General features: G+C 55.4%; 2 protein-coding genes across 3 annotated transcripts; one reads left to right on the top strand and one right to left on the bottom strand.

Moving 5' to 3' along the window:
* Positions 1–5,049: 5,049 nt before the first annotated feature.
* ZNHIT1 (zinc finger HIT-type containing 1) lies at positions 5,050–11,813 on the bottom strand. The gene is made up of 5 exons (XM_054496445.2): positions 11,096–11,813; positions 6,450–6,620; positions 5,682–5,761; positions 5,396–5,565; positions 5,050–5,301 (listed from the first exon to the last, which is right to left on the bottom strand). The coding sequence occupies exons 1-5, from the start codon at positions 11,115–11,117 to the stop codon at positions 5,280–5,282; spliced, it is 465 nt and encodes a 154-aa protein (XP_054352420.1). The 5' UTR covers positions 11,118–11,813; the 3' UTR covers positions 5,050–5,279.
* PLOD3 (procollagen-lysine,2-oxoglutarate 5-dioxygenase 3) lies at positions 11,708–23,292 on the top strand. 2 transcript variants are annotated; one of them, XM_054496435.2, is made up of 19 exons: positions 11,708–12,150; positions 12,530–12,621; positions 12,769–12,905; positions 12,989–13,152; positions 13,295–13,407; positions 14,165–14,228; positions 16,109–16,206; positions 16,366–16,467; positions 16,654–16,779; positions 16,935–17,056; positions 17,360–17,464; positions 17,594–17,719; positions 18,636–18,777; positions 18,865–18,978; positions 19,148–19,216; positions 20,341–20,445; positions 21,574–21,720; positions 22,383–22,508; positions 22,853–23,292. In XM_054496435.2, exons 1-19 carry the CDS (start codon positions 12,042–12,044, stop codon positions 23,006–23,008), a joined length of 2,217 nt encoding a protein of 738 aa, XP_054352410.1. In that variant the 5' UTR covers positions 11,708–12,041; the 3' UTR covers positions 23,009–23,292. The 2 variants fall into 2 exon arrangements, with proteins under 2 accessions (XP_054352410.1, XP_063524251.1); XM_063668181.1 differs by lacking the exon at positions 21,574–21,720.
* Positions 23,293–24,953: the final 1,661 nt, after the last annotated feature.

Below are 24,953 nucleotides of genomic sequence, written 5' to 3'. Positions count from 1 at the left end.
ACATTTGCCCTTTTTCAGAACACATACTGAGCTGCTTCCCTGCTAGAAGCTGGCATGGGCCTGTGCCCTCAAAGAACCCACAGCCTAGGAGCAAACACAAATGTAAACCACTGGCCAGGCGCAGTGGCTCACGCCTGTAATCCCAGCACTTTGGCAGGCCAGGGTTGGCGGATCACCTGAGGTCAGGAGTTCGAGACCAGCCTGGCCAACATAATGAAACTCCATCTCCAATAAAAATACAAAATTAGCTGGGCGAGGTGGCAGGCGCCTGTTATCCCAGCTACTCAGGAGGCTGGGGCAGGAGAATCGCTTGAACAACCAGGGAGGCAGAGGTTGCAGTGGCTGAGATCGTGCCACTGCACTCCAGCTTGGGTGACAGAGCGAGACTCTGTCTCAAAAAAATTAAAAGAAAAAATAAAAAACATCCGAAAACTAGCGGGGCATGGTGGCAGGCACCTGTAATTCTAACTACTTAGGAGGCTGAGGCACAAGAATCACTTGAACCTGGGAGGTTCAGTGAGCCGAGATCACGCCACTGCACTCCAGCATGAGCAACAGAGTGACACTCTGTCTTAAAAAAAGAAATGTAAATGTAAACTGCTGGCTACCTGACAATTGGGCCAGGTGCGGGGGTTAGTCCCCAGGGAGCTGGCTGTGAAAAACTCAATAACATGCTTTAGGTCTTGGCAGTATCATCAAGCGCTCTCATTTGCTGCGTACTCACTAGAAGCCAGGCCTTGGGCTAGGTGTATTGAATTCTTGCAATAGCTGCAGCATGGCTCCAACAGAATCGGAGAGGTGAAGTGACCTGTCCAAGCTACACCACTAGTTAGTACTCAGACCAGGATTTCTCCAAGACTGAAGACACAACTGCCCTGCTTCCCAGAATTCTTGGCTCTCCTAATTCACATCAATTAAAATCAAGATCTTTTTTTTTTTTTTTTTTGAGACAGGGTCTTGCTCTGTTGCCCAGGTTGGACTGCAGTAAAGTGATTGCTGCCCACCACAGCCTCAACCTCCCAGGCCCAAGCCATCCTTCCCTGAGTAGCTGGGACTATAGGCATGTACCACCATACCCGGCTAATTTTTAATTTTTTTTTTTTTTTTTGAGACGGAGTCTTGCTCTGTCACCCAGGCTGGAGTGCAGTGGCCCAGGCTGGAGTGCAGTGGCCCAGGCTGGAGCACAGTGGTGCAGTCTCAGCTCACTGCAAGCTCGGCCTCCTGGGTTCACGCCATTCTCCTGCCTCAGCCTCCCGAGTAGCTGGGACTACAGGCGCCCGCCACCAGGCCAGCTAATTTTTTGTATTTTTAGTAGAGACGGGGTTTCACCGTGTTAGCCAGGATGGTCTCGATCTCCTGACCTCGTGATCTGTCTGCCTCGGCCTCCCAAAGTGCTGGGATTACAGGCATGAGCCACTGTGCCCGGCCAATTTTAAAATTTTTTGTAGAGACGGGGTCTCCCTGTGTTGCCAAAGCTGGTCTCGATCTACTAGGATCAAGAGACCCTCCTGCCTCAGCCTCCCAAAGCGTTGGGATTACAGGCCTGAGCCACAGCACCCAGCCTCATTGAAGTTTTTAGGAGTAACCACCCGTGTCCAGACTTCCAAATCCTGGCGCCAACCTCTTCCTCCTCTGTGCTCCCAGGAAAGGGGGGTGCTGCCCTTATCACATGACACTAGGTTTACCTTCTAGAACCTTATAGCAGAGTATACATTTCCCAAAGACCAGGTGTCTCCCAAGATAGGAAAAAATCTCCCTAGCACGAAGGAAGCTGGCAAAATTGTTTCAGGCTGTCCTTGGGGAATTATGGTTTTCTTTCTTTTTTCTTTTTTTTTTGAGACTGAGTCTTGCTCTGTCACCCAGGCTGGAGTGCAGTTGCGCGATCTTGGCTCACTGCAACCTCTGCCTCCTGGGTTCCAGCTATTCTCCTGCCTCAGCCTCCCAAACAGCTGGGATTACAAGCATGTGCCACCACACCTGGCTAATTTTTGTAATTTTAGTATAGACTGGGTTTCACCATGTTGGCCAGGCTGGTCTCGAACTCCTGACCTCAAGTGATCCGCCTGCTTCGGGCTCCCAAAGTGTTGGGATTACAGGCGTGAGCCACCTGCCCTGCCGAATTATGGTTTTTCAATGGGGGTCCAAAGACCCTGGACTCAGCTTCCTATAGAATGTCATGGATGGCATCAGAGAGCAACCAGAGGCCCTCGGGGTCCAGCCCTGTCCTCTCAAGGTCATTTTGGAAGGCGGAGTACGTCACTGGGGAGAGAAATCTTACATTGAACAGAACCAGTGTGCCTCTTTTTATAACCACAAAATATGAAACAGTCAGCTAAGTTAGGAAAGAATCCAAAGAGATTGTGCTGACAGTGCAAGCTGGACGGGAATCCCGGTCTAGGATGCCACGGAGAAGCACAGATGGTGTTGTTCAGCCCCGAAATAGTCTTTTCTTTTCTTTTTGGAGACGGAGTCTCACTCTGTTGCCCAGGCTGGAATGCAATGGCGCGATCTCAGCTCACTGCAACCTCTGCCTCCCGGGTTCAAGCGATTCTCCTGCCTCAGCCTCCTGAGTAGCTGGGATTACAGGCACATGCCACCATGCCTGGCTAATTTTGTTTTTTTGTTTGTTTTTTCTTTTGAGATGGAGTCTTAGTCTGTTGCCCAGGCTGGAGTGCAATGGCGAGATCTCAGCTCACTGAAACCTCCACCTCCCGGGTTCAAGGGATTCTCTTGCCTCAGCCTCCCAAGTAGCTGGGATTACAGGTGCCCACCACCACACCCGGCTAATTTTTATACTTTCAATAGAGATGGGGTTTCACCATGTTGGCCAGGCTGGTCTCAAACTCCTGACCTCAGGTGATCCACCTGCCTTGGCCTCCCAAAGTGTTAGGATTACAGGCATAAGCCACTGCACCCGGCCTTTTTTTTTTTTTCTTAGCGGGGGTCTCATTCTGTTGCCCAGGCTGGAGTGCAGTGGCATGATCTCGGCTCACTGCAACCTCTGCCTCCCAGGTTCAAGCGATTCTGCTGCCTCAGCCTCCAGAGTAGCTGGGATTACACGCGCACGCCACCATGCCCAGCTAATTTTTGTATTTTTAGTAGAGACAGGGTTTCACCATGTTGGCCAGGCTGATCTCAAACTCCTGACCTCAAGTGATCTGCCCACCTCAGCCTCCCAAAGTGCTGGGATTACAGGTGTGAGCCACCTTGCCCGGCCATAACACTCCACTTTTTAATGGGAGGACAAAGAATTTTGAGCCATCTTGAAAAACCACCTCACCTGGATTGTCTCTGAATCCTGACATCAGCCCCCTAACATGAAGCTGATACCAAAACCAGTACCGCCTGCCCAGCTGCAAGTCTTCAGAGAAAGGGAGGCAGGTCTTCAAGAAAACCCTGGGGAATACTTCAGCCAACCCCCAGGAAAGTACCCAAAAGTGAAGGCCTAAGATGGTGACTGGCCAGGCACGGTGGCTCTCATCTGTAATCCCACCACTTTGGAGGCCAAGGCGGGTGGATCATCTGAGGTCAGAAGTTCGAAACCAGCCTGGCCAACAAGGTAAAACCCCATCTCTACAAAAAATACAAAAATTAGCTGGGCATAGTGGTGGGCGCCTGTAATCCCAGCTACTCAGAAGGCTGAGGCATGAGGGTCACTTGAACCCGGGAGGTGGAGGCTGCAGTGAGCTGAGATGGCGCCACTGCACTCCAGCCTGGGCGACAGAGCGAGACTCCATCTCAGAAAAAAAAAAAAATGGTGCCTAACGTTGACTTTGCTGGATCTCTCTAATATCTTAATGAGGCCATCTGTTCAACCAATACTTACTAAGCACTTGCTTTGCTATGAGGTTAACAGGGTTCTGGGCCTTAATATAGCAACCAAAAGGACCTTACGAGATTACCACTTGCAATTCATTTAGACAAGGTATGGGTACAAGAAGTTCACAGGAGTCACAGCACCCAGGGCCACCCAGACCAGGGGCCTCTAATCCAGGGGTGTCCACTCTTTTGGCTTCTCTGGGCCACATTGGAAGAAGAATTGTCTTAGGAGACACATAAAATTCACTAACATTAACGATAGCTGATGAGCTAAAAGAAAAAAAAATCGCAAAAGAATCTCACAATGTTTTAAGAAAGTTTATGAATTTGTGTTGGGCTGCATTCAAAGTCATCCTGGGCCACATGCGGGCTGCAGGTTGGACAAATTTGCTCTATACCATGAATTCCCCCATGTTTCCCAGAAACTTCTGGGTTTTCCGTACTGCTAATAACTTCAGACACTGCAGCCCCTGGCAACAGGGGCTTCCTAAGGACAACTGCTCCCTCAGTCTGGCAGCACCAAGGACAAGGACCACTCCCCTTTGCCTAAGTACCTTGAGAGGAAGACAGGCCTAGCTCCCTCAGCGGTTCCATTCTGCACATGTTCCACAGTCCTCCCGCCACCTCCCTGTCACCATCCCTGGAACCTAGCTATACTTTGAAAATACACCAACTGGAGAAATAAAAAGGAAAAACATGGGCAGGCGCAGTGGCCCACGCCTATAATGCCAGCACTTTGGTAGGCCGAGGCAGGTGGATCACCTGAGGTTGGGAGCTCGAGACCAGCCTGGCCAACCCATCAAAACCCCAACTCTACTAAAAACATAAAAAAATTAGTTGGGCGTGGTGGCAGGCACCTGTAATCCCAGTTACTTGGGAGGCTGAAGCAGGAGAATCCCTTGAACCTGGGAGGCGGAGGTTGCAGTGAGCCGAGACTGCACCACTGCACTCCAGCCTGGGTTACAGTACAAGACCCTGTCTCTAATAAATAAATAAAATAGTTTAAACAACTAAATCAATAACCAAAAAGACTTAAAGAAGCAGCCAAGGAGGGCAGGGGCTCGGGGGTGGCAGGAGAATAGGACAGAATCTCTCACAATCAGGGACACGGAGGGGCGGACAGTGGCAGGGGTGAGTGGGAGGCAGGAGGAAGAGAGACAGAGCCGTGAGCAGGAGAGATGGGTGACCCATTACCATCACCTCAAACACACTACGACCAAACAGGCAGGCTTCCGGCACGAGGCTTTTTATTCTAACAGCACTGGGGGGCTCAGCCTACCTGCCAGACAGTTCCCGGGAGTGAGGCTGGTCTTTCCTGGCAGATAAGACACAGTTTTGTTGGGTGAATGAGCGGCTCCTCCCTCGGTGCAGGAAGAGCTCCCCCTGCACTGGGTAATGAAACTGTCTTTCTGAAGGCCGGGCAGTGCACAGCGGCCCTTCCTCTCTGGAAATGCCCAGGCTCACACAGTCCACTTCAGACACCTGCAGACAGAGGGGAAGCCAAGATGAGGGGAGAGAGGTCTGGGGAGGCTGTGGGAAGGAGGGAGTGGGTGTGGACAGCAGGTCTCATGCTCACCTGGTCTCCTGGTGGGTCCCCAGACAGCGCACAGTGCAGTACCGGGCGCCGCAACTGACACAGGTGTAGGGGGAAGGGAAGCCACAGACAGCACAGAAGGGGCGCTGGGGCCGCGATGGGGGCCCCGCACAGGCCGTCAGGTAGTTGGGGCCCTCGGCCACACTCAAGTTCTGCAGAGACAAGGGGCCGGCTCTAGGACTCCTCCGCCCACCCATGCAGCGAACACCTGCCAGGGCCAGGCTCACCCCTTCCCTGTGGGGTCCTCCCAGGCCGACCCTCCTCTCACCTGCTCCTCCAACAGGGCCTGAAAGTTTTTTCGGAAGCGAAGTTTAAAATGATCACCTCGAGTTTTCTTCTTTTTCTTTCCTAGGGGTCAAGGGTGACCCGTTGCTTGGCACTTGCCCAGAAAGACAGCATCTTTCTCTGGTTCATCACTCCCCGTGCCCATGCGCCCTCCTGGTTCTTTTGGAGACAGAGTCTCCCTCTGTCACCCAGGCTGGAGTGCAGTGGTGCGATCTTGGCTCACTGCAACCTCCATCTCCTGGGTTCAAGTGATTTTCTTGCCTTGGCCTCCTGCGATTACAGGTGTCCACCACCATGCCTGGCTAATTTTGTTTTTGTATTTTTAGTACAGATGGGGTTTCACCATGTTGGCCAGGCTGGTCTTGAACTCCTGACCTCAAGTGATCCGCCCACCTCAGCCTCCCAAATGCTGGGATTACAGGCGTGAGCCACCACACCTGGCCCTGCTCTCCTGGCTCTAAGTCGGCCCCTCGCTACCAGCCTCTGCCCTCCACCCCAATTCTCCAATCCCAGCTGACAGTCACCTCCATGCCCCCAAGCCTAAGGCAGAGCTCATCTAGTCTCTCTTGTTTATTTCACATACACGAGAGGAAACTGAGGCACAGAAAGGGGGTGTGGTTGCTCACAGCCATGGGAGCCAGTCACTGGCAGAGGCACCAGAAGCTCCTGGGTCCTCCCACAGCCTATGTTGGGCGGACTCTCCCGCCCTCCTCTCAGTCCCATCCCCCGCTTCCTCCTCCATCCGCCTCACCAGTGTCCGCGTCATCATCAAACTGAGGCAGTCTCTTGCCGAGCTGAGGGAGTCCCGCGTGGGGGTCATCCTGGAAGTTGTCATTCTCCAGGGCCTCCAGCTGCCGGTTGATGCGACGCTGCCGGGCGGCCCGGTCCAGCACCCGCCGCTGCCCGGGGTCCTGGGAGCGAACTGGATGGAGCAGAGCACACAAAGTTACAGGGCTTCCGAGAAAGAGCAGTGTGGCCGCCGCTCTGGGCAGGGCGAGGAAGGCACCCAGGGTGGAAGCTGCAGCTCTCTGATCTCATCCCCATTGCCAAGCCCTCGGTCCCCTTGTCTCCTCCCAGGCCAAGCCCCGGAGCCCACACTTCCTGTCCCACCAGCTGAGACCCTTTCAGTTTCTCCCACCTGTTTTCTCCGCCTTCCTCTCAATCCCAGTCCCAGCCAGTAAGCCCCGTCCTGGAGACAGCTCACTGCTGACTGGGGAGGTCACGGCGCCCTGGGGCTTCCAGGCTGTCCTGGGCCCTCAATACACATGGCCCTCACGCTCAGCATCTCACCTCCTACCTCAAAGGAACCAGCGGCCACCCACGCTTGGACATGCTCATCTTCCAGGCCACCTACCCACAAACGTGATGCCAAGTGGGCACACTCCTGCCCTGGAGCCCCCCAAGTCCCACCACTGAACCCGAGCCTTCACCTCCAGCCCATTCCCTCCCTCTCCCATCTTCCACCCCTCCTCCTCAACCGGCACTTTCCATCAAAAAGCTGGCGACGCTCATGCGTCTACTCGGCTTCATGGCTCCTTCTCCTTCACAGCAACTCACGTGACGTGTTGCTTTTTCACCTCCCACCCTCTCCTCGAACCCCGAAATCTGACATCTGCCTGGTCATCCACGGGGGACCACCCACACTCGGGGCCCCAGAGCGGCTCCAGTGTGCCTTCCTCCTCCTCCTTGGACCTGAGCCCTGTCCACCCTGTGGCGGTGCTGACTACCTTCATCGAGTAGAAAGAGACTCTTTGCTTGCTTCCTTGACAAAACTGCAGGCCTTCTCCACGTCCAGCAATCCTCCAGCTCCAAATCGGCTGCTCTCCCTGCCTCTATGGAGGTGGCTGGCCCTCTTCTCTGCTCAGTCTACACACTCCTCCTGGGATTTCGAATCCAAACAAAGGGCTCTGATGATCACCCACAAGCAAATGACTCCTAGAGTGACTCCCTCAACACAGAACCTGCTCCCGGGCTCCAGAACTGGCCATGCAGCCGGCGCCTGGTGAGGCCGGGCGTGGTGGTGCACGCCTGTAATCTCAGCACTTTGGGAGGCCAAAGGATCGCTTGATGCCAGGAGTTAGAAACCAGCCTGGGCAGCATAGCCAAACCCCATCTCTACAAAAAATTAAAAATCTCAGCACTTTGGGAGGCCAAAGGATCGCTTGATGCTAGGAGTTAGAAACCAGCCTGGGCAGCATAGCCAAACCCCGTCTCTACAAAAAATTAAAAAATAAGCCAGGCGTGGTTGCACACGCCTGTAGTCCCAGCTACTTGGGAGGCTGCAGTGGGAGGATTACACAGGCCCGGGAGGTTGAGGCTGCAGTGTGGTGGCCATGATCGCACCACCACTCCAGCCTGAGTGACAGAGCAAGACTGTCTCCAAAAAAAAAAAAAAAAAGAAAGAAAGAAAAAAGAAATCACCCACTGGCCCCGTGGACACTGCAACTCAAAATTTAAAAAAATTCCCATCCAAGTCTGCTTCTCCTGCAGATTCTCTCTAAGCAAATGGAACCGTCTATGCAGACATCCAAACCAGAAACCTAGAAGTTATTTTAACCTCTTTCCTCAGCTGGACATAGTGGCTGACCCCTGCAATCCAGCACTTTGGGAGGCTGAGGTGGGCTCATCGCTTCAGGTCAGGAGTTCGAGACCAGCCTGGCCAATGTGGTAAAACCCTGTCTCTACTAAAAATACAAAAATTAGCAGGGTGTGGTGGCACATGCCTGTAATCCCAGCTACTCGGGAGGCTGAGACACAAGAATCGCTTGAACCCGGGAGGCGGAGGTTGCAGTGAGCTGAGATCGCGCCACTGCACTCCAGCCTGGGCACCAGAGCGAGACCCTGTCTCAAAAACAAAAAACAAAAAACAAAAAACCTCTTTCCTCATTGCCTTATCAGCTGTTTGCCAGATTCTGATAATTTTGCATAATATATCTCTTTATTCATTAATCACCTGTTAACCATAATAATAACAGCACCAGCCCCAGTAGCTATCACTTGTTGGACACTTACTATGAGCCAGGCACGTGCTCAGCTCTTTGCATCACCTGAACCATTTAACCCTTACAACAGCTGTATGGGATAGTATCATCATCCCCAATTTACCAACATTCTGAGATTAAGAAACATGTCCAAAGTCCACATAGCTAGCAAGTGACCAGGTCAGGAGTCAAAGAACTACCCAGCATCAAAAAGCATGACCTTGCCAGGCACAGTGGCTCATGCCTGTTACCTCAGCATTTTGGGAGGCCAAGGTGGGTGGATTGCTTGAGCGCGGTAGTTTGAGGCCAGCCTGGGCAACATGGCAAAACCCTGTTTCTACAAAAAAATACAAAAATTAGCCAGGTGTAGTGGGACACACCTGTAGTCCCAGCTATTCAGGAGGCTGAGGCGCAAGGATTACTTGAGCCCAGGAGCTCAAGGGTGCAGTGAGCTGTGTTTGGGCCACTGCACTCCAGCCTGGGTGACAGAGCAAGACCCTGTTTCAAAAAAAAAAACCCAAAACCAACCAAACAAAAAAACCATGATTGTGATCACCTTACTACTCTGTCTCCCCTCCAAATGCCAGGCAGTGCTCTAGGTTTTAGGGATGCCAAAGCTTACAGTCCAGTGGCAAACACAAATGATTAATCAAACAAACACAGTAAGTACAGCATAGGGTAGGCTAGGATATGGAAGTATAAAGTGCTGCAGAGCCCAGGACAGAAACACCCAACCTGGCCTTGGAGTAGTCAGGGAAGACTTCCCAGCAGAAGGTAAGTCCAGGTTAAGGCCTAACTGGTGAATGACCTGGCTAGGGGAGACAGCAAGGTATTTCAGGCCTTGAGGCCAACATGAAATAAGTCATGGCTGGGAGACTGCGAAGCCTTTGAAAAACGGAAACGGCCAAGCGCAGTGGCTCATGCCTGTAATCCTGGCATTTTGGGAGGCCGGGGCGGGCGGATCACGAGGTCAGGAGATCAAGACCATCCTGGCTAACCGGTGAAACCCTGTCTTTACTAAAAATACAAAAAATAAGCTGGGTGTGGTGGCGGGCGCCTGTAGTCCCAGCTACTCCGGAGGCTGAGGCCGGAGAATGGTGTGAACCCGGGAGGCAGAGCTTGTAGTGAACCGAGATTGCGCCACTGCACTCCAGCCTGGGGGACAGAGCGAGACTCCGTCTCAAAAAAAAAAGAAAAACTGAAAGCGCCAAGCGCAGTGGCTCATGCCTGTAATCCTAGCATTTTGGAAGGCCGAGGCCGGAGGATCACCTGAGCTCAGGAGTTCAAGACCAGCCTGGGCAACATAGTGAGACACCCATCTCAACAAAAAATTTAAAAACTAGCCCAGCATGGTGGACTGCACCCACCTGTAGTTCCAGCTACTCAGGTGGCTGGGGCGGAAGAATCACTTGAGCATGGGAGGTTGAGGCTGCAGTGAGTTATATAGAACCACTGCATTCCAGCCTGGGTGACAGAGCGAGACTCTGTCTTAAAAAAAAAAAAGCCTTTGCTGGCTCTCCAATGTTTCCCCACAGAGTTCAAACTCCTGGGCAGTGTGTATGATGCCTTTCAAAATGTAACCTTTCCCCAGCCTTCCATCCTTTCTTATTACTCTGTAAGATCCAAACTGTGGACTTGGCTTCCTAAGCGACTTGCTTTTTCTTGCTTTACTGCCTTTGCACGTGAGGTTCCCACTGAGAGCAACCCTAACTAGACTTCCAAGACTCAATTCAAGCTTTTTCATTTTTCCTTCAAGCTTTCACAGTCCCCTGCCTCCCAGAACCTGGGCTAGATGCCACGCCTCCCTGTTCCCAGGCGCTGTGCTTCCCTCTGCCATAGTACAAATCACAAATCACAATAAAATACAGTGTTAGGTCTGCGTTTCTGTTCCCCTTTCAGAAAAAGCCAATGCTTGGATAACAGGGGTCTTTCTCCTCTTCATCCCCAGCGCCCGGCTTGGAGCAGGCATCAATAAAACGTGAATGAAGGGTCAACGCCAGGACCCGAGGGCTGAGGAATGGATTTAAGAGGAATAGCTGGGGCCGGGCGCGGCAGCTCACGCCTGTAATCCCAACACTTTGGAAGGCCCACGCGGGAGGATCGCTTTGAGGCCAAGAGTTGGAGACCAACCTGGGCAACTTAGAGAGAGCCCGTCACCACATAACAAATTAAAAATTAGCCAGGCGTGGGGCCTCATGCCTGCAGTTCCAGCCACTCGGGAGGCTGAGGTGGGAGGACGGTTTGATCCCAGGAATTCGAGGCTGCAGTGAGCTATGACTATGCCACTGCACTCCAGCCTAGGTGAAAGAGCGAGACCATGTCTCAAAAAAAAAAAGAGGAATGACTAGGTAAGAAAATTCTAGGACTGGTTTGGACTTCGGAAGGGGAAGGGGGCGAACCGCGGGGGCTCACATACCCGAAGTTTTCTTCTCCACCATTGGCACAACACAACTGTCGGAAGAGACTGCTGCGCACGCGTACTAACTCTACGGCTTTGGTGGCGGCGCCATCACTTCCGGTGGCTTGTACTTCTGCGCGTGCGCCACAGCTTTGACTCATTACGTGGCGTTTCCTTGGAGACGAGAAAGCTTTTCGCCATGTTTTATAGGGGCAAAACCACTTCCGGCCTCAGTGTGGAGGTGTAAATCTTGTGGCAGCCACGAAATGGGTCATTTTAAAGATGTGGTCACGGTGTTCTTACGAGAAATCTTATTTTCCTTTGGCCCTTGTGAAGATGCTGTGATCACAAAGGCGGCCCCTGGAGCTTCTCCTCCGGGCAGAAGAGGAGGTGGGCTGGACTGTCAAAGAAAGTGGCTGGCTTCCTTGGGCAGTCCGAGTTTCCTAGTGGCCCTCTGCAGAAAGCTCAACTTCCAGTTCCCCCAGGCCTCCGTCCCGCGGCGGACTCCTAGGCTTCCTCCCTTCCTGTCGCCGCCAGCCCCTCGCTCTCCCCGTCTTCCGCCCGCACTCTCCGGGCAGGGCTGCGGCCAGGACCCGCCCCCGCGTCCCGCCGGACCCTCCGCCAGGGGTCACTTCCCCTGTCTAGGTTTCAGCTTCCACATGTGTCAAGCGGCTGGCTCGGCCCAGAGTCCCTGTCTCCCGCCCGTCGGCCCGAGCCGCCGCCCCTCCCCCGCCTCCCGTGCGCCCGGGACAATCCTCGCCTTGTCTGCGGCGCCGGCATCTGGAGCTTTCTGTAGCCTCCGGATACGCCTTTTTTTCAGGGCGTGGCCACAGCCGAGCTGCTCCTCGCGGCGGCCGCACAGCAGCCCGAGCGCCCCCTTCCCGGAGCTCCCCTCCGGAGCTGGGATCCAGGCGCGTAGCTGAGATCCCAGGATCCTGGGTGCTGTCTGGGCCCGCTCCCCACCATGACCTCCTCGGGGCCTGGACCCCGGTTCCTGCTGCTGCTGCCGCTGCTGCTGCCCCCTGCGGCCTCAGCCTCCGACCGGCCCCGGGGCCGAGGCCCGGTCAACCCAGGTGAGATCCCGGGGAGGCCCGGCACGGCCGAGTGGACAGAGGCTGACGCGCCTGCCAGCCTGACCCGGAGGGGGTCGGAGGCTCGAGGAGGTGTCTGGCCCGTCCCCCGCCCAGCGTGCTCTTGAGGCTGAGTCGCGCCAAGCCCCTCGCCCATCACCACCCTGAACCGGGGTTTCCAGCCTCCCTGTGCAAAGGGACTCGGAATTCCTGGGCACCACTCCCTCCCTGCCCTCCCTGGGGTCAGAGCATTCCTGGGTGAGAAGAGTTTAAGAATGGGAAGGAAGAAAGGGAGGGAAGTCGAGTGAGAGGGAGGACAGCAAAGCACGTGAGGCCCGGAGCTGGGCGGTGGATCTCAAGTGCCATTTCTCTCTGGTAACAGAGAAGCTGCTGGTGATCACTGTGGCCACAGCTGAAACCGAGGGGTACCTGCGTTTCCTGCGCTCTGCAGAGTTCTTCAACTACACTGTGCGAGTGAGGAGAGGGAAAGGCCCCTGGGAGGGGATCCCAGCAGGAGGGGTGGGCTGAAGTCTGGATGCCCAGGTCCCCACGGTGAGCCTGGTCAGGAGTTCCCCCGACAACTCCCCACCCCTTGCCTGGCATGGGTCACCTTCTCCACAGACCCTGGGCCTGGGAGAGGAGTGGCGAGGGGGTGATGTGGCCCGAACAGTTGGTGGAGGACAGAAGGTCCGGTGGCTAAAGAAGGAAATGGAGAAATACGCTGACCGGGAGGATATGATCATCATGTTTGTGGATAGGTAACGGGGCTGGGGATAGGGAGCAAGGTAAGGATGCTGAGGTTCCCAGTGGACCCCTACCCATCCTCCCCTTCCTCACCCAGCTACGACGTGATTCTGGCCGGCAGCCCCACAGAGCTGCTGAAGAAGTTCGTCCAGAGTGGCAGCCGCCTGCTCTTCTCTGCGGAGAGCTTCTGCTGGCCCGAGTGGGGGCTGGCGGAGCAGTACCCTGAGGTGGGCACGGGGAAGCGCTTCCTCAACTCTGGTGGTGAGTGGCAGAGTGCCCAAGGCAGAGGGGCCAAGAGCGGTGGGACACAGAGTGTTAAAGGTGCCTGAGGGCTGGAGACGGCCTGGGGGACAGGCCCTGGGACCCTGGGAGTCTCGGGGTCAACACTCCCCCTCCCTGCCAGGATTCATCGGTTTTGCCACCACCATCCACCAAATCGTGCGCCAGTGGAAGTACAAGGATGATGACGATGACCAGCTGTTCTACACACGGCTCTACCTGGACCCAGGACTGAGGGTAGGGAAGGCAGAGGAGTGGGCGCATCCCGCAGCTCTGTGGGAGTGGAGGCCTCAGGCTGAATGGGATTGGAGGAGCAAAGGGGTTGCAAAGAGAAAAATGTGTGCCTGGGCGTGGTGGCTCACTCCTGTAATTCAAGAGCTTTGGGAGGCTTAGGCAGGAGGATTGCTTGAGCCCAGGAATTTAAGACCAGTCTGGACAACACAGTTGAGACTTCATCTCTACAAAAAAAAGAAAAAAAAAATTAGCCAGGCTTCGTGGTGTACGCCTGTAATCCCAGCTACTTGGGAGGCTGAGGTGGGATGCTCACTTGAACCTAGGAGTTTGAGGATGTTTTGCACCACTGCACTCCAGCCTGGGTGACAGAATGAGACTCTGTCTCTCACAAAAAAAGAAAAACCATGGTGACTCATGCCTGTAATCCCAGCACTTTGGGAGGCCGAGGCGGGTGGATCACCTGAGGTCGGGAATTTGAGACCAGCCTGCCTAACATGGTGAAACCCCGTCTCTACTAAAAATACAAAAATTAACCAGGCCTGGTGGCAGTCTCCTGTAGTCCCAGTTACTTGGAAGGCTGAAGCAAGAGAATCAATTAAACCGGGAGGCAGAGGTTGCAGTGAGCTGAGATCGTGCCATTGCACTCCAGCCTAAGCAACAAAAGTGAGAGAAGAAAAAGAGAGAGAGAGAGAAAAGTGAGAAATGATGTCCTTCCCACTCCTTCCATTTTAACCACTCCATCGCATCTCATTCCATTTAGGAGAAACTCAGCCTTAATCTGGATCATAAGTCTCGGATCTTTCAGAACCTCAACGGGGCCTTAGGTGAGGAGGAACACAGCCGCAGGTGGGCGATGCGCAGCCTCTGCAGCTAGGGGTCTTGAGCTGGGAGAGGCTTCTGGAGGAGCTGGGCCGATGCAAGCCCACCTCTATGTGGTTTTGTGAGGCGTCTGAGTGGCTGGTTGTGTAAGTTGCACTGTGCTGATGGTACTACCAGAAGCAAGGGAAGCAAAAACGTGTCTGGCATCTGTTGCACACATGCTGTGCCTGGGCACCGGGCCAGGGACTTTTTTTTTTTTTTTTGAGACAGAGTTTCGCTCTGTTGCCCGGGCTGGAGTGCAGTGGTCCAATCTCGGCTCACCGCAGCCTCCACCTCCCGGGTTCAAGTGATTCTTCTGCCTCAGCCTCCCGAGTAGCTGGGATTACAGGCATGCACCACCAGGCCCAGTTAATTTTGTATTTTTAGTAGAGACAGGGTTTCACCATGTTGGCCAGGCTAGTCTCGAACTCCCAACCTCAGGTGATCCGCCTGCCTCGGCCTCTCAAAGTGCTGGGATTACAGGCATGAGCCACTGTGCCCGGCCTACTTGTGTGATTTCATTTAACAAAGGGAAGGTCCCTGGTTATCCTTCTACAGATGAGGAAAACAGCTTGTGGAGGGGTTGCTGACTTGCCTCCGGGGATGGGGAGGACGGGGAGAGAGAGAGGCCAGGCACGGTGCCTCACGCCTGTAATCCCAACATTTTGGGAAGCCAAGGCAGGAGGATCACTTGAGGTCAGGAGTTTGAGACCAGCCTGGCCAACATGGCGAAAACCCGTCTCTACTAAAAAAAAGTAGAAAAATGAGCTGGGCGTGGTGGCGGGTGCCTGTAATCCCAGCTACTCAGAAGGCTGAGGCCGGAGAATCACTGGAACCTGGGAGGCAGAGGTTGCGGTGAGCCGAGATTGCGCCACTGCACTCCTGCCTGGGTGACAGAGTGAGATTCCTTCTCAAAAAAAAAAAAGGCTAGGTGTGACGGCTCACATCTGTAATCCCAGCACTTTGGAAGGCTGAGGCGGGCAGATTGTGAAGTCAGAAGTTTGAGACCAGCCTGGTCAACATAGTGAAACCCAGTCTCTACTAAATATACAAAAATTAGGCTGGGTGTGGTGGCTCATGCCTGTAATCCTAGCACTTTGGGAGGCCGAGGCAGGTGGATCACCTGAGGTCAGGAGTTCGAGGCCAGCCTGGTCGACATGGTGAAACCCTGTCTCTACTAAAAACACAAAAATTAGCTGGGCATGGTGGTGCGCGCCTGTAATCCCGGCTACACGGGAGGCTGAGGAAGGAGAATCGCTTGAACCCTAGAGGTGGAGGTTGCAATGAGCCAAGATCGTGCCACTGCACTCCAGGCTGCATGTTGGGAGTGAGACTCCATCTCAGCATAAAAAACAAAAAATATAAATACAAAAATTAGCCAGGTGTAGTGGCATGTGCCCGTAGTCTCAGCTACCTGGAAGGCTGAGGCAAGAGAATCGTTTGAACCCAGGAGGCAGAGGTTGCAGTGAGCTGAGACCGCGTCATTGCACTCCAGCCTGGGTGACAGAGTGGGACTCCATCTTAAAAAAAAAAAAAAAAAAAAAAGGAAGGAGAGAGAGAATATGAGGAGGGGTAGGGATGCTGAGGCTCCTACTGGCCCCCCGCTCAGCTCACCCTCCCCTTCCTCGCCCAGCTGCGATGTGATACGCAGGTAGTAGGCAGTGGAGCTCTCTGGGCCAGCAGCCTGGTCAGAACCCAAAGGTTCCTGTCCACAACGAGCCACACTCCAGGATAGCCCTGGTGTTCCTTTATTCCTGGAGAATTTGGGACCCCATATTTAGAAAGATGTGTTGCTTGGTAGCTCCCAAAGAAAGGGGGTCTGAAGCCTGGCCTTTTTCTTCCCCAGATGAAGTGGTTTTAAAGTTTGATCGGAACCGTGTGCGTATCCGGAACGTGGCCTACGACACGCTCCCCGTTGTGGTCCATGGAAACGGTCCCACTAAGGTGCCACCAGTGGTCTCAACCCCCGCCCCGCCCTGCCCCAACCCCCAGGCACCTCCAACCCTTCTGAGAAGCCCTTCTCAGCCCCCATAGCAGGGGTGCCTGACCCCCACCTCTACCCCTGGAGGCCTCAGCCACTCAGCCTCAGTCTGTCCCCAACAGCTGCAGCTCAACTACCTGGGAAACTACGTCCCCAAAGGCTGGACTCCCGAGGGAGGCTGTGGCTTCTGCAACCAGGACCGGAGGACACTCCCGGGGGGGCAGGTGAGGTGGGGGTGCCAGGGAGGGGCACGAGAGGGCAGCGTGCTGAGCAGGAGGTGTGAGGACAGTGGGCTGGGGGGCAGTGGGGGCATCGCTCCTGGGTCCCTGCACCTGTCAGGGTGGAGGTTGGGTGGGGGCAGCAGAGAAGTCCGGGCTTCTCTCTGAGTCCCTGCATGTTGCATCTTCCAGCCTCCCCCCCGGGTGTTTCTGGCCGTGTTTGTGGAACAGCCTACCCCGTTTCTGCCCCGCTTCCTACAGCGGCTGCTGCTCCTGGACTATCCCCCCGACAGGGTCACCCTTTTTCTGCACAACAACGTGAGACTTCCCCCTTGGAGCCTCTCCTGAGGGATCCTTTCCCTGCCCTGATCAGAACTCGCGTGCCCCCACCCCCATCTCCTTCCCGCACCCCCATCCCTCAGGTGCCGCCTCCCTGCCCTCTGAGCCCATCCCCCTATGTCATCCCCTCCCAGGAGGTCTTCCATGAGCCCCACATCGCTGACTCCTGGCCGCAGCTCCAGGACCACTTCTCAGCTGTGAAGCTGGTGGGACCGGAGGAGGCTCTGAGCCCAGGCGAGGCCAGGGACATGGCCATGTGAGCGAGTGCTTGAGGGGGAGGAGAGGGTGGGATGAGGGTGTAGGGTCAGGGGTGCTGCCACCTGCTGCCTGGCCCTCGCCTCACCTGTCACCCGTCCAGCCCCTCCTGGGCCTCCCCATTCGCGTCCTTGCAGCCCCCACGCTGTCATCCCCGCCCTTGCCAGCTCACCCAGACAGCAGAGAGCCTGGGGAAGGAAGGATAGACACTGCCTCCCTCCTTTTCTCCTGGGGGCATGAGCCAGTTCCCCCATCCACACCACCTCCCCGCCCGCCGCCGTCTCAGCTCGCCTCTCACCTCCAGGGACCTGTGTCGGCAGGACCCCGAGTGTGAGTTCTACTTCAGCCTGGACGCTGACACTGTCCTCACCAATCTGCAGACCCTGCGTATCCTCATTGAGGAGAACAGGTGGCTTACCCCCTCTCCCCGCAGCCGGAGGGCACCCCAACAGGCCCCGGGAACCCCACTCCTGCCCTGGGCACCGGGCTCCCCAGGCCTGCTCCCGTCTGCCTAGCCCTCACCCCCACCTGTCTGCAGGAAGGTGATCGCCCCCATGCTGTCCCGCCACGGCAAGCTGTGGTCCAACTTCTGGGGCGCCCTGAGCCCCGATGAGTACTATGCCCGCTCCGAGGACTACGTGGAACTGGTGCAGCGGAAGCGAGTGTGAGTGCTGCCAGCCTGCAGCCCCCCGCCTCCTCCGACCCAGGGCCCAGGTAGACCCAAGCCCCCCACTCTCAGGGGTTTGGAGTGGTCACCAGTCAGAGGTGCCACGAGGCTGGGTGCAGTGGCTCACACTTTTGATGCCACCACTTTGGGAGGCCGAGGTAGGAGGACTGCTTGAGCCTGGGAGTTTAAGATCAGCCTGAGCAACGTAGCAAGATCCTATCTCTATAAAAAACTTAAAATATTAGCTGGGCACAGTGGTGTGTGCCTGTAGTCCCAGCTACTACGGAGGCTGAGGTGGGAGGATCACTTGAACTTGGGAGGTTGAGGCTGCAGTGAGCCATGTTTCCACCACTGCAATCCAGCCTGGAAACAGAGGGAGACCCTGTCTCAAGAAAATAAAAACAAGGGCTGGCCGCGGCGGCTCACGCCTGTAATCCCAGCACTTTGGGAGGCCGAGGCGGGTGGATTACTCGAGGTCAGGAGTTCGAGACCAGCCTGGCCAACGTGGTGAAACCCCATCTCTACCAAAAATACAAAAATTAGCCGGGCATGGTGACTGGCACCTGTAATCCCAGCTATTTGGGAGGCTAAGGTGAGAGAATTGCTTGAACCTGGGAGGTGGAGGTTGCAGTGAGCCAAGATCACACCACTGCACTCCAGCCTGGGTGACAGAGCAAGAGTCCGCCTCAAAAACCAAAAACAAGAAACAAAAAAGAAGTGCCACAGCTTGAGGTAGGAACTGACTGCATTCTGGGATATGGGGCAGTTGTGACCAGCAATGCTTGACAAGGGACATGCAGGGGCCTTATATTCAGGGACTGGGATACCCTGAGGGAAGATGGACTTCCCGGGATGAACTGGGCAGAATTTGGGAGGCCGCCCTCCCAGCTGACCGCGGTGTCGGTGCCTCCAGGGGTGTGTGGAACGTGCCATACATCTCCCAGGCCTATGTGATCAGGGGTGATACCCTGCGGACGGAGCTGCCCCAGAGGGACGTGTTCTCGGGCAGTGACACAGACCCAGACATGGCCTTCTGTAAGAGCTTTCGAGACAAGGTGAGCGCGGTTGTGTGGTCTGGCCTGGGGGCAGTCCCCCGGACTCCAGGCATTGCCTGCATCACGGACACCCCCACCCCACTACAGGGCATCTTCCTCCATCTGAGCAATCAGCATGAATTTGGCCGGCTCCTGGCCACTTCCCGATACGACACGGAGCACCTGCACCCTGACCTCTGGCAGATCTTCGACAACCCCATCGTGAGTGGGGCCCCCACGCCCAGAGCACACAGGTTCCCCGCTCTGTGCTAAGGAAGACACCAAACGTGATGGCTGCCGCCAGCGCAGGACACTGAGCGGGAGGGGGTGGTCCCCTGGGGGCTGGGAGCGAGGGGGTCACAGATCTGATGTGACCCCCACCCTCCCACAGGATTGGAAGGAGCAGTACATCCACGAGAACTACAGCCGGGCCCTGGAAGGGGAAGGAATCGTGGAGCAGGTGAGCCCGCACAGCCTCCCCACCCGCCCCCTGCCCTCATGGCCATCGCCTCCTGGGGGCCTCCGATTCAAAGTTTTCACACTGAGTTCCCCAGAGATCTGAGGGTTTTCTGTTCAGACAAGATGAAGGCAGAGGCCGAGCAGAAGGGACTCTTGCCCCCAAACCCAGCATTGATCAGACAGCCTCTCTTCTCCTGTGTATTGGGTATATTGGTGTTATGCATGAAATCACATCTTTAAAGAAGAATGGGGCTGGGCTCAGTGGCTCATGCCTGTAATCCCAGCACTTTGGGAGGCCAAGGTGGGTGGATCGGTTGAGGCCAGGAGTCCAAGACCAGCCTGGGCAACATAGCGAGAATCTGTCTCTACAACAACAACAAAAAAAATTAAATAAGAAATGAGGCCAGGAGTGGTGCTCATGCCTGTAATCCCAGTACTTTGAGAGGCTGAGGCAGGCAGATCACTTGAGGTCAGGAGTTCAAGACCAGCCTGGCCAACATGGCAAAATCTTGTCTCTACTTAAAAAAAAATACAAAAATTAGTCAGGTGTGATGGCGTGCACCTGTAGTCCCAGCTACTCGGGAGGCTGAGGTGGGAAAATCGCTTGAACCTGGGAGGCAGAGGTTGCAGTGAGCCAAGATCATGCCACTGCACTCCACCATGGGTGACACAGCGAGATCCTGTCTCAAAAAAAAAGAAAAGAAAAAATTAGCTTGGCATGGTGCCATGTGCCTGTAGTTCCAGCTACTTGGGAGGCTGAGGTGGGAGGATCGCTTGAGCCCAGAAGGTTGAGGCTATAGTGAGCTATGATTGTGCCACTGCACTCCAGCCTGGGTGACAGAGCAATACCCTATCTCAAAAAAAAAAAAAAAGAGGTATGCACTGTTACGGAAGTTTGGAATCCACTGTCCCAGCAGGAGGGGCTCCAGGACCCTCTGCCACCTCTGCTGTGCCAGAAACCGGTCCTCAGCCTTGCCACTACCCCAGCCCCTACCTGACGGGTCCCCGGCTGCTCTCACAGAGCCTTCCCTGCTCCTCCCTGCCCCTTCCCATTCTGCCTGCTGCCTGTCCCCTTCCCCGTTCTGCAGCGTCAGCTAGCCCTCTTCTCCCTCGCCCTGTCCTCAGCCATGCCCGGACGTGTACTGGTTCCCACTGCTATCAGAACAAATGTGTGATGAGCTGGTGGCAGAGATGGAGCACTACGGCCAGTGGTCAGGTGGCCGGCATGAGGTAAGGGCCTGGGTGAGGAGGGCAGAGGGCTCCCCAGAGGAGGAAGTGCGGGATCCGGTAAACAAACAATGGAATCAGGAAAATGGGAGCAAAGAGGGGTGCCCAAGGGGGAGGCAGACTCTGGGGTCACAACTGCATTCATTCATGTATTCAAGAAATATTTACTGCTGGGCACAGTGGCTCATGCCTGTAATCCTAGCACTTTGGGAGGCTGAGGCGGGAGGATTGCTCGAGCAGGGGGAGTTTGAGGCCAGCCTGGGCAACATAGCGAGACCCTGTCTCTACAAAAAATTTTAAAATTAGCCGGGTTTGGGCCAGGCGCGGTGGCTCACACCTGTAATCCGAGCACTTTGGGAGGCCGAGGCGGGTGGATCACCTGAGGTCAGGAGTTCGAGACCAGCCTGACCAACATGGAGAAACCCCATCTCTACTAAAAATACAAAATTAGCTGGGCATGGTGGCAGGCGCCTGTAGTCCCAGCTACTCGGGAGCTGAGGTAGAATTGCTTGAACCCGGGAGGCGGAGGTTGCAGTGAGCTGAGATCGCCCTCCAGGCTGGGCAACAAGAGCGAAACTCCATCTCAGAAAAAACAAAAAATTAGCTGAGCATGTCCCTGTGGTCCCAGCTATTCAGGAGGCTGAGGCAGAAGGATCACTTGAGCCCCAGAGTCAGAGGCTGCAGTGAGCTATGATCATGCCGCAGTACTCCAGCCTGGGTGACAGAACAAGACTCTGTCTCTAAAAAAGGAAAAAAGGAAATCATTCCTGGGCCACTGTCCTAGACTGCACTGCAGGAATGCCTCGTGCTGGCCGAGCTCTGCCCTGCTGTGAGCAGCAGCCGCCACACAGCTTCTAAGGCTGCAATGAGCAGCCTGGGTGCAGTGGAAGCCACGGGGAAGCCTTGACCCAGACTTGGGAGGACTAGGGAGCTTCACAGGACAGGTGACATCTTAGCTGAGACTTGAAGGGCCAGGAGCAGTGAGTCAGGCTGAGAAGTAGCAAAGAAGACTGTTCGCACAAAGGAACACAGGTGTGAAGGCTGGAGGACAGGAGGAAGGAGGCTGGACTGCCCTGGGGCGGGGGGCGCCATGGCCGGAGGGGCGGGTGGCTCAGTGCCCACTGCCCCCAGGATTCAAGGCTGGCTGGAGGCTACGAGAATGTTCCCACTGTGGACATCCACATGAAGCAGGTGGGGTACGAGGACCAGTGGCTACAGCTGCTGCGGACGTATGTGGGCCCCATGACCGAGAGCCTGTTTCCCGGCTACCACACCAAGGTGCGCTGCCCACCTGCCAGCTGCCTCCCCACCTTCCCCACCCCAGTCCCGGGCAGGAAGTCTCCACGCAGACCCCTTTCGGCCCCCGCAGCATTTGGGCTCCATGCACTTTAGTTCCCAGGGGAATGAGATGCTGCAGGAGGCACCCCAGGGGAGGGAGGGAGCCAGGCTGAGACCCGGGGCGAGGCTTGGCCCTCATCTAATGCCAGTGAGCAGCGAGACCCTCCCATGCAGGGGTCCCGCCGCCCCTCCCCTCCCCTCCCCGGACAGGGACCATCATCTCCCTGAAGACCCCCTGCGATGGCCAGGCGTGGTGGCTCACACATGTAATCCCAGCACTTTGCGAGGCCAAGGTGGGCGGATCACCTGAGGTCAGGAGTTCAAGACCAGCCTGGCCAAGATGGTGAAACCTCGTCTCTACTAAAAATACAAAAATTAGCCGGGTGTAGTGGCGGGTGCCTATAATCCCAGCTACTCAGGAGGCTGAGGCATGAGAATTGCTTGAAACCGGGAGGCAGAGGTTGCAGTGAGCCAAGATTGTACCACTGCACTCCAGCCTGAGTGACAGAGCGAGACTGTCTCAAAAGAATAATAATAATACAAAATAAAAGGCCCCCTGTGCTCGCAGCTGTCCCTGCAGCCTCTTCCCTCCTGTCCCCCAGGCGCGGGCGGTGATGAACTTTGTGGTTCGCTACCGGCCAGACGAGCAGCCATCTCTGCGGCCACACCACGACTCATCCACCTTCACCCTCAACGTCGCCCTCAACCACAAGGGCCTGGACTATGAGGTGCGCCCCAGCCACACTACCCACCCACTCTTCACCTCGGGACCCTCGGGTCCCCACCAAGAGCCCCTGCATGTACCCCCAGCTCCCCTCCCTGCCCATTTCCCAGTGATTTTGTGGGTATCAGCTCCTAGATCGCTTCTGGGCAGGCGGCCTCTGCTTCCTCCTGGATCTTCCTGTCTGCAGGCACCCCAGCACCCGGTGTCTGCCATATGTGCCATCTCCCTTGTCGCCCCGGTCTGCTGCACCGTGCCCCCTGGTCTGGCCGCCCTGCCTCCTGTATCTGCGTGCTCCCCAGGCCCCACGTCTGCTCACTCCACGTTTCCTTTCCCTTCTCTTCTTTTCAGGGAGGTGGCTGCCGCTTCCTGCGCTACGACTGCGTCATCTCCTCCCCGAGGAAGGGCTGGGCACTCCTGCACCCCGGCCGCCTCACTCACTACCACGAGGGGCTGCCAACGACCTGGGGCACACGCTACATCATGGTGTCCTTTGTCGACCCCTGACACTCAACCACTCTGCCAAACCTGCCCTGCCATTGTGCCTTTTTAGGGGGCCTGGCCCCCATCCTGGGAGTTGGGGGATGGGTCTGTCTCTCTCCCCGCTTCCTGAGTGCATGAACTGAATATGTCACCTTGCTCCCAACACACGGCCCTCTCAGGAAGCTCCCAGAGTCCCCGCCTCTCTCCTCCGCCCACAGGGGTTCGTGGGCACAGGGCTTCTGGGGACTCCCCGCGTGATAAATTATTAATGTTCCTCAGCCTCACTCCGAATAAAGGACAGTTTGTAAGTCTGGAGTCCATTGGTCTGCCCATTAACCCCATCTCCCCTCCTGCCAGCAGCGTAGACGGGAGAGACCCTGAAAAGGGAAGACGAGGAAAAGGGAGAGGCAGAATGTTAGACCCTCGTGGGAACCTGGAAGCTTCCCTGGCTCCCACTTTGCCCTTACCCTGCATTGCCTGAGCTGGAGACAGTGTGTGAGAGGGGCCGGGCACGATGGCTCACGCCTGTAATCCCAGCACTTTGGGAGGCCAAGAGGGGGCAGATCACGAGGTCAGGAGATCGAGTCCACCCTGGCTAACACAGTGAAACCCCGTCTCTACTAAAAAATAGAAAAAATTATCCAGGCGTGGTGGCGGGCATCTGTAGTCCCAGCTAATCGGGAGGCTGAGGCAGGAGAATGGCATGAACCTGGGAGGCAGAGCTTGCAGTGAGCTGAGATTGTGCCACTGCACTCCAGCCTGGACCACAGAGTGAGACTCCATCTCAAAAAAAACAAAAGTGCGTGAGAGGGCACAGACCAAAAGAAGGACTTCCCAGGCCGGGCACAGTGGCTCACACCTATAATCCCAGTACTTTCAGAGGCCGAGGCAGGCGGAGGATCACTGGAGGCCAGGAGTTCAAGACCAGCCCGGACAACATAGCAAGACCCCCATCTCTACAAAAAATAAATTAGCTGGGCGCAGTGGCTCACACCTGTAATTCCAGCACTCTGGGAGGCTGAGGTGGATGGATCACCTGAAGTTGGGAGTTTGAGACCATCCTGGCCAACATGGTGAAACCCTGTCTCTACTTAAAAAAATACATAATTAAGCTGGGCACGGTGGCCCGTGCCTGTAATCCCAGCACTTTGGGAGGCTGAGGCAGGCAGATCACGAGGTGAGGAGTTCAAGACCAGCCAGGCCAAAATGGTGAAACCGCATCTCTACTAAAAAATACAAAAATTAGCTGGGCGTGGTGGCGGGCGCCTGTAATCCCAGCTACTTGGGAGGCTGAGGCAGGAGAATTGCTTGAACTCGGGAGGGGGAGGTTGCAGTGAGCTGAGATCGCGCCATCGCACTCCAGCCTGGGCAGCAAGAACGAAACTCCAACTCAAAAAAATAAATAAGCCGGGCTCAGTGGCTCACGCCTGTAATCCTAGCACTTTGGGAGGCTGAGGCAGGCAGGCAGGCAGATCACTTGAGGTTAGGAGTTTCAGACTAGCCTGGCCAACATGGTGAAACCCTGTCTCTACTAAAAATATAAAAATTAGCCAGCTGTGGTGGCACAGGCCTGTAATCCCAGCTACTCGGGAGGCTGAGGCAGGAGAATTGCTTGAACCTAGGAGACGGAGGCTGCAGTGAGCCAAGATCATGCCACGGTACTCCAGCCTGGGTGACAGAGCAAGACTTCGTCTCAAAACAAAAAAAGCTTTCCCACGCTACCCACAGAAGGCTCCATCTGGCGTTGTTCTGGATTCCTGTTGTAACTTAAAGAGAAACTTTCACAACATCCGGAGCCCTTGATGTCCTGCAAATGAAGGAGGAAGATGTCCTTAATTTCCTTGCAGCAGGAAACCAATTAGCTGGCACCAATCTTGACTTACAGATGGAACAGTACATGTAAAAAAGGAAAAGTGATGGCATCTACATCCTAAATCTGAAGAGGACCTGGGAGAAGCTTCTGCTGGCA

The sequence above is a fragment of the Pongo pygmaeus genome, chromosome 6 (assembly GCF_028885625.2).
Source record: "Pongo pygmaeus isolate AG05252 chromosome 6, NHGRI_mPonPyg2-v2.0_pri, whole genome shotgun sequence".
Classification (NCBI taxonomy): domain Eukaryota; kingdom Metazoa; phylum Chordata; class Mammalia; order Primates; family Hominidae; genus Pongo; species Pongo pygmaeus.
This window is presented reverse-complemented; position numbering and strand designations above follow the sequence as displayed.

Coding starts and splice junctions, on each gene's coding strand:
- PLOD3 (XM_054496435.2), top strand. CDS start 12,042: ATGACCTCCTCGGGGCCTGGACCCCGGTTCCTGCTGCTGCTGCCGCTG. Junction 13,153..13,294: donor GCGCTTCCTCAACTCTGGTG/GTGAGTGGCAGA, acceptor CCTCCCTGCCAG/GATTCATCGGTTTTGCCACC. Junction 17,720..18,635: donor CTGGTGCAGCGGAAGCGAGT/GTGAGTGCTGCC, acceptor CGGTGCCTCCAG/GGGTGTGTGGAACGTGCCAT.
- ZNHIT1 (XM_054496445.2), bottom strand. CDS start 11,117: ATGGTGGAGAAGAAAACTTCGG. Junction 5,762..6,449: donor TGATGATGACGCGGACACTG/GTGAGGCGGATG, acceptor CTTGACCCCTAG/GAAAGAAAAAGAAGAAAACT. Junction 5,302..5,395: donor GGGACCCACCAGGAGACCAG/GTGAGCATGAGA, acceptor CTCTGTCTGCAG/GTGTCTGAAGTGGACTGTGT.